Raw genomic sequence first — 12,108 nt, forward strand, 5'->3', positions numbered from 1 at the left:
ATCATTCCACAGGTGCATGTTCATTAATTATTTATGGTGTTTAAACAGTGTTTAAACCCTTTACAATGAAGATCTGTGAGGTTATTGGATTTTTATTAATTATCTTTGAAAGACAGGATCCTGAAAAAGGGAAGTTTCTTTTTTTACTGAGTTTAGTTAACCAAGCTACTTCACACTAAAGCTACAATGTTTTTCAACAGGTCAAGTAACCCTTAAAGAACTTGGATGTGTGTTTTGGGCCATTGACCAAGGATAGTGATGAAGTGCTGCATCAGATGACCTAGCCTCCACAATCACCTGACCTCAAACCAATTGAGATGGTTTGAGATGAGTTGAACTGCAGAATGAAGGAAAAGCAGCCAACAAGTGCTCAGCATATGTGGGAACTCCTTCAAGACTGTTGGAAAAGCATTCCTCATGAAGCTGGTTGAGAGAATGCCAAGAGTGTGCAAAGCTGTCATCAAAGCAAAGGATGGCTATTTTGAAGAATCTTACTACATGATTCCATATAAGAATTATTCAAGCTCTGTCAAATTGGTTGTTGATCGTTGCTAGAAAGCCATTTACAAGTCTTGCCATAGATTTTGAAGCTGATATAAGTCAAAATTGTAACTAGGCCACTCAGGAATATTCAACGTTGTCTTGGTAAGCCTTGTGTTTTAGGTTATAGTCCGGCTGAAAGGTGAATTCATCTCCCGGTGTCTGTTGGAAAGAAGATTGAACCAGATTTTCCTCTATAATTTTGCTTAGCTGTATTCCATTTCTTTGTATCCTAAAAAACTCCTTAGTACTTGCCGATGACAAGCATACCCTTAACATGATGCAGCCACCACTATTCGGTTTTGCTATGGCTGCGGTCCCTGTACAGGTATCAAAATGAGCGGAAATTCCAGAGCGCCAACTAATAGTACTCGATACAACTCAAACTTTCATTAAAACACACATGCAGGGTACTCAATTAAAGCTACACTCGTTGTGAATCTAGCCAACATGTCAGATTTTTAAAATGCTTTTCGGCGAAAGCATGAGAAGCTATTATCTGATAGCATGCAACCCCCAGAAATACACGAAGGGGATGTAAACAAAATAATTAGCATAGCCGGCGCTACACAAAACGCAACATCATTTTTTTTAATTAAAAAAGTTACCTATAAACTTTGACAAAACACTTCAAACTACTTTTGTAATACAAGTTTAGGTATTCGTAAATGTTAATAAACGATCAAATTGATCACGGGGCGATCTGTATTCAATAGCAGCAAGTCTTGAAATCATCGTCCATATTCTACCTTTCATAACTTCCTCTGGTATACCCGACGACAGGAAGAGCCTATTAGTCATTTGACCAAGGATGAACTTCAATACAATTCCCAACACTGGCGACATCGTGCGGAAGCTGTAGGAACTGTAAACCGGTCGCTATCTATTTTCCCTTGCCATAGACAATACAGACACTGGCGGATTGATATTTTTTTCGTGTTTTTTGTGAACAGTTTTCCTTGGGATTTTGCCTCCTACACACGTTCTGTTATAGTCACAGACATCATTTAACCAGTTTTATAAACTTCAGAGTGTTTTCTATCCACACATACTAATCATATGCATATACTATATTCCTGGCATGACTAGCGTCCCGCTTGAAATTTTGCGCGATTTTTAACAAAAAGCTGAAAAAAATTCACACGCTCCTTAAGAGGTTTTAAGAACCTCACAAACTTTTACAGATGCACAATTGAGAGCATCCTGTCGGGCTGTATCACCACTTGGTACAGGGCTCTCCAGAGGGTGGTGCGGTCTACACAACGCATCACCGGGGGCACACTGCCTGCCCTCCAGGACACCTACAGCACCCGATGTAACAGGAAGGCCAAAAATATCATCAATGACATCAACCACACGAGCCACAGCCTGTTCACCCCGCTATCATCCAGAAGGCGAGGTCAGTACAGGTACATCAAAGCTGGGACAGAAAGACTGGAAAACAGCATCTATCTCAAGGCCATCAGACTGTTAAATAGCCACCACTAGCCGGCTACCACCTGGTTACTCTACCTTGCACCTTAATTAAAGGCTTTTGCCCCATATACAGAGGCATGGAATCACTGGCCACTTTAATAATGGAACACTAGTCACTTTAATAACGTTCACACACTGCTTTACTCATCTCATAAGTATATACTGTATTCTATTCTACTGTATTTTAGTCTATGCTTTACTCCTCTCATAAGTATATACTGTATTCTATTCTACTGTATTGTAGTCTATGCTTTACTCATCTCATATGTATATCCTGTATTCTATTCTACTGTATTTTAGTCTATGCTTTACTCATCTCATAAGTATATCCTGTATTCTATTCTACTGTATTTTAGTCAATGCCACTCCAACATTGCAGGTCCTGATATTTACAGTTGAAGTCGGAAGTTTACATACACTTAGGTAGGAGTCATTAAAACTAGTTTTTCAACCACTCCACACATTTCTTGTTAACAAACTATAGTTTTGGCAAGTCGGTTAGGACATCTATTTTGTGCATGACTCAAGTCATTTTTCCAACAATTGTTTACAGATTATTTCACTTATAATTCACTGTATCACAATTCCAGTGGGTCAGAAGTTTACATACACTAAGTTGACTGTGCCTTTAAACAGCTTGGAAAATTGCAGAAAATTATGTCATGGCTTTTAGAAGCTTCTAATTGACATAATATGAGTCAATTGGAAGTGTACCTGTGGATGTATTTCAAGGCCTACCTTCAAACTCAGTGCCTCTTAGCTTGCCATCGTGGGAAAATCAAAAGAAATCAGCTAACACCTCAGAAAAAACATTGTAGACCTTCACAAGTCTGGTTCATCCTTGGGATCAATTTCCAAATGCCTGAAGGTACCACGTTCATCTGTACAAACAATAGTACGCAAGTATAAACACCATGGGACCATGCAGCCATCATACCGCTCAGGAAGGAGATGTGTTCTGTCTCCTAGAGATGAACGTACTTTGGTGCGAAAAGTGCAAATCAATCCCAGAACAAAAGCAAAGGACCTTGTGAAGATGCTGGAGGAAACAGGTACAAAAGTCTCCATATCCACAGGAAAACGAGTCCTATATCAACATAACCTGAAAGGCCATTCAGCAAGGAAGAAGCCTCTGCTCCAAAACTGCCATAAAAAATCCAGACCACGGTTTGCAACTGCACACGGGGACAAAGATTGTACTTTTTGGAGAAATATTTCTTAATTGCGTTCGTTTACTTTTAGATGTGTGTATTGTTGTGAATTGTTAGAAATGACTTCACTGTTGGAGCCAGGAACAGAAGACTGCAGTGACACCTGCTAGACCAATGTGTTTTATTTATTTCATTTGACCATGCTTGAAAATATGAAGAGTTGTACTCAGAGTGATACTCAGTGATGAGTCGTACTCAGGGATGTGTTGTGTTAGATTTGCCCCAAACATAACCCTTTGTATTCAGGACAAAAAGCTAATTCCTCTGCCACATTTTTTGCAGTTTTAATTTAGTGCCTTGTTTTGGAATATGTTTATTCTGCTCCCTTCTTTTCAGTCTGTAAATTAGGTTAGTATTATGGATTAACTTTAATGTTGTTGATCCATTCTCAGTATACTCATACCACATTCATCTCTGTAACTATTTTAAAGTCAACATTGGTCTCATGGTGAAATACCGGAGTGGTTTTCTTCCTCTTCGGCAACTGAGTTAGGAAGGATGCCTGTATCTTTGTAGTGACTGGGTGTATTGATACTCCATCCAAAGTTTAGTTAATAACTTCAACGTGCTCAAAGGTTGTTCAATGTCTGCTTTTTTTTAGCCATCTACCAATAGGTGCCCTTCTTTGTGAGGCATTGGAAAACCTTCCTGGTCTTTGTGGTTGAATCTGTGCTTGAAATTCACTAGTCAATTGAGGGACCTTACAGATACTTGTATGTGTGGGGTACAAACATGTTCAAACATCATGTTAAACTATTGTTGCACACAGTGAGTACATGCAACTTATGTGACTTGTTAAGCAAATGTTTACTCCTGAACTTATTTAGGGTTCAATTACAAAGGGGTTGAATACTTATTGACTCAAGACATTTTAACTTTTTATTTTTATCAATTTACAAACATTATTCCAATTTGACATTATGGGGTATTGTGTGTAGGCCAGTGACATAAAATCTTAATCTAATACATTTTTACTTCAGGCTGAAGCACAACAAAATGTGGAAAAACTCAAGGGGTGTGAAAACTTTCTGAAGGCACCATCAGCAATGTTATATATTTCTCTTCCCAAAAAGAGATCTAGTAGTATTTGTATCAAAACTGTTTTGATAGGCACTTCCTGTTATTCATACTTTAATATCTAATGTCAATGTGATAGACCAGGGTTCACCAACTGGCGGTATGCTGCTGAGTCTAGTTGATGATCCTGTGACAGAGTTAAAGTCAGAGGTGTGGTAGGGTCAGGATCAGAGGTGTGGTAGGGTCATAGTGGTGGTAGGATCAGAGGTGTGGTAGGGTCATAGTGGTGGTAGGGTCAGAGGTGTTGTTGGGTCAGAGTGGTGGTAGGGTCAGGGGTGTGGTAGGGTCAGGATCAGAGGTGTGGTAGGGTCAGAGGTGTGGTAGGGTCAGAGGTGTGGTAGGGTCAGAGGTGTGGTAGGGTCAGGATCAGAGGTGTGGTAGGGTCAGAGTTGTGGTAGTCAGAGGTATGGTAGAGTCAGAGGTGTGGTAGAGTCAGAGGTGTGGTAGGGTCAGAGGTTTGGTAGAGGTGTGACGTGGTAGGGCCAGAGGTGTCTCTCCACCAATCTCTCCTGCCGTCTCAATGGTCTTGTAGTGTTCTTCTGGAAGGTTCCTCAGTCGTTCAGCAGCCTGAGGATGGAACACACAGAGAGTAGAGTCACAGTAAAGTACAACAGAGACAGTTGAAGATGAACTACGGTCATAATGTACTGTGGCCGCGTCGCTCCACAGGTAGTATCACATTTTCATTTCACTTCATTACAGTACAACGGTTTGATTTGTTTGATCGTAGCTAGCCAGCTACATAGCCGTCTTTGTATCTAAGACAATTGTGTAGTCTAGAGCGATTTTCTAGGTTAGCTGGCCAGCTATTGTCGTTCTTTTAACGTAGCTAGCCAGCTAGCCCCCGAATAGCAGCACTGTAGAAACTATTACAGTACAACGGTTTGATTTGTTTGACGTAGCTAGCTAGCTACATAGCCGTCTTTGTATCTAAGACAATTGTGTAGCCTAGAGCGATTTTCTAGGTTAGCTAGCCAGCTATTGTCGTTCTTTTAAGGTAACGTAACGCAATCAACCTGCTAGCTAGCCAGCTAGCCCCCGAATAGCAGCACTGTAGAAACTATTACACTCGACGGAACGACTTGATTAGTGTAGTGTCAACATCGCAGCCACTACCAGCTAGCCTACAAAGTCAACAACGCAGCCACTGCCAGCTAGCCTACTCCAGCAGTACTGTATCATTTCAATCATTTCAGTCAATAAGATTCTTGCTACGTAAGCTTAACTTTCTGAACATTCGAGACGTGTAGTCCACTTGTCATTCCAATCTCCTTTGCATTAGCGTAGCCTCTTCTGTAGCCTGTCAACTATGTGTCTATCTATCCCTGTTCTCTCCTCTCTGCACAGACCATACAAACGCTCCACACCGCGTGGCCGCGGCCACCCTAATCTGGTGGTCCCAGCGCGCACGACCCACGTGGAGTTCCAGGTCTCCGGTAGCCTCTGGAACTGCCGATCTGCGGCCAACAAGGCAGAGTTCATCTCAGCCTATGCCTCCCTCCAGTCCTCGACTTCTTGGCACTGACGGAAACATGGATCACCACAGATAACACTGCTACTCCTACTGCTCTCTCTTCGTCCGCCCACGTGTTCTCGCACACCCGAGAGCTTCTGGTCAGCGGGGTGGTGGCACCGGGATCCTCATCTCTCCCAAGTGGTCATTCTCTCTCTCTCCCCTTACCCATCTGTCTATCGCCTCCTTTGAATTCCATGCTGTCACAGTTACCAGCCCTTTCAAGCTTAACATCCTTATCATTTATCGCCCTCCAGGTTCCCTCGGAGAGTTCATCAATGAGCTTGATGCCTTGATAAGCTCCTTTCCTGAGGACGGCTCACCTCTCACAGTCCTGGGCGACTTTAACCTCCCCACGTCTACCTTTGACTCATTCCTCTCTGCCTCCTTCTTTCCACTCCTCTCCTCTTTTGACCTCACCCTCTCACCTTCCCCCCCTACTCACAAGGCAGGCAATACGCTCGACCTCATCTTTACTAGATGCTGTTCTTCCACTAACCTCATTGCAAATCCCCTCCAAGTCTCCGACCACTACCTTGTATCCTTTTCCCTCTCGCTCTCATCCAACACTTCCCACACTGCCCCTACTCGGATGGTATCGCGCCGTCCCAACCTTCGCTCTCTCTCCCCCGCTACTCTCTCCTCTTCCATCCTATCATCTCTTCCCTCTGCTCATACCTTCTCCAACCTATCTCCTGATTCTGCCTCCTCAACCCTCCTCTCTTCCCTTTCTGCATCCTTTGACTCTCTATGTCCCCTATCCTCCAGGCCGGCTCGGTCCTCCCCTCCCGCTCCGTGGCTCGATGACTCATTGCGAGCTCACAGAACAGAGCTCCGGGCAGCCGAGCGGAAATGGAGGAAAACTCGCCTCCCTGCGGACCTGGCATCCTTTCACTTCCTCCTCTCTACATTTTCCTCCTCTGTCTCTGCTGCTAAAGCCACTTTCTACCACTCTAAATTCCAAGCATCTGCCTCTAACCCTAGGAAGCTCTTTGCCACCTTCTCCTCCCTCCTGAATCCTCCTCCCCCTCCCCCCTCCTCCCTCTCTGCAGATGACTTCGTCAACCATTTTGAAAAGAAGGTCGACGACATCCGATCCTCGTTTGCTAAGTCAAACGACACCGCTGGTTCTGCTCACACTGCCCTACCCTGTGCTCTGACCTCTTTCTCCCCTCTCTCTCCAGATGAAATCTCGCTTCTTGTGACGGCCGGCCGCCCAACAACCTGCCCGCTTGACCCTATCCCCTCCTCTCTTCTCCAGACCATTTCCGGAGACCTTCTCCCTTACCTCACCTCGCTCATCAACTCATCCCTGACCGCTGGCTACGTCCCTTCCGTCTTCAAGAGAGCGAGAGTTGCACCCCTTCTGAAAAAACCTACACTCGATCCCTCCGATGTCAACAACTACAGACCAGTATCCCTTCTTTCTTTTCTCTCCAAAACTCTTGAACGTGCCGTCCTTGGCCAGCTCTCCCGCTATCTCTCTCAGAATGACCTTCTTGATCCAAATCAGTCAGGTTTCAAGACTAGTCATTCAACTGAGACTGCTCTTCTCTGTATCACGGAGGCGCTCCGCACTGCTAAAGCTAACTCTCTCTCCTCTGCTCTCATCCTTCTAGACCTATCGGCTGCCTTCGATACTGTGAACCATCAGATCCTCCTCTCCACCCTCTCCGAGTTGGGCATCTCCGGCGCGGCCCACGCTTGGATTGCGTCCTACCTGACAGGTCGCTCCTACCAGGTGGCGTGGCGAGAATCTGTCTCCTCGCCACGCGCTCTCACCACTGGTGTCCCCCAGGGCTCTGTTCTAGGCCCTCTCCTATTCTCGCTATACACCAAGTCACTTGGCTCTGTCATAACCTCACATGGTCTCTCCTATCATTGCTATGCAGACGACACACAATTAATCTTCTCCTTTCCCCCTTCTGATGACCAGGTGGCGAATCGCATCTCTGCATGTCTGGCAGACATATCAGTGTGGATGACGGATCACCACCTCAAGCTGAACCTCGGCAAGACGGAGCTGCTCTTCCTCCAGGGAAGGACTGCCCGTTCCATGATCTCGCCATCACGGTTGACAACTCCATTGTGTCCTCCTCCCAGAGCGCTAAGAACCTTGGCGTGATCCTGGACAACACCCTGTCGTTCTCAACCATCATCATGGCGGTGGCCCGTTCCTGTAGGTTCATGCTCTACAACATCCGCAGAGTACGACCCTGCCTCACACAGGAAGCGGCGCAGGTCCTAATCCAGGCACTTGTCATCTCCCGTCTGGATTACTGCAACTCGCTGTTGGCTGGGCTCCCTGCCTGTGCCATTAAACCCCTACAACTCATCCAGAACGCCGCAGCCCGTCTGGTGTTCAACCTTCCCAAGTTCTCTCACGTCACCCGCTCCTCCGCTCTCTCCACTGGCTTCCAGTTGAAGCTCGCATCCGCTACAAGACCATGGTGCTTGCCTATGGAGCTGTAAGGGGAACGGCACCGCAGTACCTCCAGGCTCTGATCAGGCCCTACACCCAAACAAGGGCACTGCGTTCATCCACCTCTGGCCTGCTCGCCTCCCTACCACTGAGGAAGTACAGTTCCCGCTCAGCCCAGTCAAAACTGTTCGCTGCTCTGGCCCCCCAATGGTGGAACAAACTCCCTCACGACGCCAGGACAGCGGAGTCAATCACCACCTTCCGGAGACACCTGAAACCCCACCTCTTCAAGGAATACCTAGGATAGGATAAGTAATCCTTCTCACCCCCCCCCTGGGTGTGGTAGATGCACTATTGTAAAGTGGCTGTTCCACTGGATGTCAGAAGGTGAATTCACCAATTTGTAAGTCGCTCTGGATAAGAGCGTCTGCTAAATGACTTAAATGTAAATGTAAATGTAATGGCAGACCAGGGGGTTGGGTAAAGACGTTTACACAGATCAGACACGGACAAAGTATGATTAGCTCGGTTTCAAGGGTGTTTATTAAATAATAAATCAAAAGAAAAGGATAGTTCTCCCCCATGAGGCCCTCTCCGGGATACCGTCATCTGGGCTCCGGGTCTTGCTGTACTCCCTCGTCTTAGCCCCCGGCACCGTCTCCAACTCCTTAAGGAGAGGTACCGGAAGCTCTGGTACTGCACCCACCGTCATCTGGCAGCTCCCTTGTGGCGTCACGATTGTGGTCCATACAGTTGGATACCGCTTTGTGTCACCATGAACACAGGAAATGGACATCTCCCTACCCCTTTCGGTCTCCTGGTTCAGCAGGCTCGTGGTTACGAGCGTAACCATACTTCCGGAGTCCAATAGCGCTTCTGTGTTGTGTCCGCCAACCATGGACCATGGGTGCAGTTGATTCGGGGTGCGCCCAAAAGGAGGTGACATAGTTCACAGTGTGACCCACCTCACTGGCGGGGCTAGCTGATGGTATTGCCTCCTCTTGAGCCGGGGCATTCCAGGGAATGTGCCCCCGGGCGCCACACTCAAAACACCTCCATGTACCTGGGGTTGTCGGGGACTGGTCGGCCCTACCCCAGCCGTTTCTCCACGGGTTTGGTGTCCTTTTGCCCTGATGGCTGTCGGTTCGGGGTACACCACGGTGGGGCTGTCCTTCCGTCCCCTTGGGCGAGTCGCTGACTCGTCCCGGCTCCCACTCAGCAGGGCCTGCGTGTTATGATGCGTCTCCACTGCTTCCAGGAGGCCCTCCAAGGTCTGGGGCGAGCATAGACTCGCTGCCTTCTTCATGTCGTAGGGTAGCGCCCGTAAGAAGCGATCCAGGACCACTCTGTTGAGGATGGATAGGGTGGATACGTCGGTTAGGAGCCATGCCCTGGTGACGCACAGTAGGTTGCTCATCTGTGCTCGGGGATGCGTCGGCTACGAACCTCCAGTCGTGGTACCATTGAGCCCGATGGGCCAGGCTGTATCCGTAGCGGCTGAGTATCACCCGTTTGAGTCCGTCATAATTAGCCGCCTGTTCGTCGTTCAGGTCCCTATACGCCTTTTGGGCATTCCCGAGAGGAACGGGGCCAGCAGACTGGCCCACTTCGGCCTTGGCCATCCTTCCCATAGTGCTGTCCTTTCAAACGTACAGAGGTAGGTTTCGACGTCATCGTCTTCCGTTAGCTTGATTAAAAACTGGTTGGGATGGGATTCAGGAGACGCTCCTCCTTGCAGCTTTCTGATTTCCTCAACGAGGCGGACATTTTGTAGTCGCTGTTCCTCCAGCGTTCATTCCTAAACTGCATGTTGTGCCTGTTGGGCCCGGACGAACTGAGCTATCAGCTCGTCCATGCTGATGCTGTGTAAACGTCAACCCTGATCTGACCACGTTATCAGATTTCCCGCATTCTCCACCACTTGTGGCAGACCAGGGGGTTGGGTCAAGACGTTTACACAGATCAGACACGGACAAAGTATGATTAGCTCGGTTTCAAGGGTGTTTATTAAATAATAAATCAAAAGAAAAGGAAAGTTCTCCCCCATGAGACCCTCTCCGGGATACCGTCATCTGGGCTCCGGGTCTTGCTGTACTCCTCGTCTTAGCCCCCGGCACCGTCTCCAACTACACGGAAGTCACCTTAATTTCCACAGTCCTCTCCTGTGTGTTGCCCTTCTGGCAGCTTTATGGGGCTTAGACAGCTGGTGAGCAATCAGCCCTTGATTACTCACAAACTCCCCCATCAGCCTCAATTAGTACTGGGCGGAGAGCCGTCGAGACCTGGCACGTCCAGCAGATGGAGCCATCGCCTCGTGATGTATACTCCGTCTGTCATCAGGCCTTGATGAGTCTCCCCTGGTGGCTGACCTGCTGTACGCCACAGTACATTATGTCATCAGCGACGGTCACGTGGGAAACATTCAACAAGGGAATCCCTCCAATGTTTCATGACAGGGTGGGCCTCATTCTGACAACCCAGAAGAGACTGTATTACTGCCAATAGTAGCAGAAGCATTTACTAAACCTTTTATAGTGTGAATAGCGTGTCTGCTGCATTCCAAGCTAACCCAGGGTTGTAGAGTAGTGAACTACATACTGTATGTCTGCTACATTCCAAGCTAACCCAGGATTGTAGAGTAGTGAACTACAGTACATACTGTATGTCTGCTGCATTCCAAGCTAACCCAGGGTTGTAGAGTAGTGAACTACAGTACATACTGTATGTCTGCTGCATTCCAAGCTAACCCAGGGTTGTAGAGTAGTGAACTACATACTGTATGTCTGCTACATTCCAAGCTAACCCAGGGTTGTAGAGTAGTGAAACAGTACATACTGTATGTCTGCTGCATTCCAAGCTAACCCAGGGTTGTAGAGTAGTGAACTACATACTGTATGTCTGCTACATTCCAAGCTAACCCAGGGTTGTAGAGTAGTGAACTACAGTACATACTGTATGTCTGCTACATTCCAAGCTAACCCAGAACAGTACATACTGTATGTCTGCTACATTCCAAGCTAACCCAGGGTTGTAGAGTAGTGAACTACATAACTACATACTAGAGTATGAACTACATACTGTCTGCTACATTCCAAGCTAACCCAGGGTTGTAGAGTAGTGAACTACATACTGTATGTCTGCTGCATTCCAAGCTAACCCAGGGTTGTAGAGTAGTGAACTACATACTGTATGTCTGCTGCATTCCAAGCTAACCCAGGGTTGTAGAGTAGTGAACTACATACTGTATGTCTTCTGCATTCCAAGCTAACCCAGGGTTGTAGAGTAGTGAACTACATACTGTATGTCAGCGTCATCTGTGGCTATTTTGGAGTGGTATGCGATTTGGAGTGGGTCTAGGTTTCTGGCAGGATGTTGTTGATGTTTGCCATGACCAACCTTTCAAAGCACTTAATGACTACCAACGTGAGTTCTACGGGCAGTAATCATTTAGACAGGTTAACTGTCTAAATAACCTGTCTAAATGATTACTGCCCCGTAGAACTCACGTTGGTAGTCATTAGTGCTTGCAAAGGTTGGTCATGGCAAACATCAACAACATCCTGCCAGAAACCCTAGACCCACCCATTCGCATACCACCCCAAAATATCCATAGTTGACTATTACAGACTACATGAGAGAGACATATTAGAGACACGTATTTCCCTCAGATTACACAGACCCACAAAGAATTTAAGAACAAATCCACACTTGATAAAATCCCATATATTTTGGTTGAAATAACAGTATGCCACCATAGCAGCAAGGTGTGAGACCTGAAAAGGACACCAGAGGATTGGAACAACCCTGTAAATGTTTAATGACCAGGAGCAAGAAGATCATAATGCCGATGGAGGAGTCTATCAGAGTTA

At 46.7% G+C, this 12,108-nt stretch overlaps 1 protein-coding gene across 2 annotated transcripts in view; it reads right to left on the minus strand.

Annotated features, from left to right (window-relative positions):
- Positions 1 to 4,092: 4,092 nt before the first annotated feature.
- galt (galactose-1-phosphate uridylyltransferase) overlaps positions 4,093 to 12,108 on the minus strand; it is a 186,654-nt gene continuing 178,638 nt past the window's right edge. For both annotated transcript variants that reach the window (XM_064977214.1, XM_064977213.1), the window contains one exon: positions 4,093 to 4,871. In XM_064977214.1, coding sequence (XP_064833286.1) covers positions 4,737 to 4,871 — 135 coding nt within the window. In that variant the 3' untranslated portion in view covers positions 4,093 to 4,736. The remainder of the gene's footprint in view (positions 4,872 to 12,108) is intronic.

This window comes from Oncorhynchus masou, chromosome 11 (genome assembly GCF_036934945.1).
Source record: "Oncorhynchus masou masou isolate Uvic2021 chromosome 11, UVic_Omas_1.1, whole genome shotgun sequence".
NCBI classification, from domain to species: domain Eukaryota; kingdom Metazoa; phylum Chordata; class Actinopteri; order Salmoniformes; family Salmonidae; genus Oncorhynchus; species Oncorhynchus masou.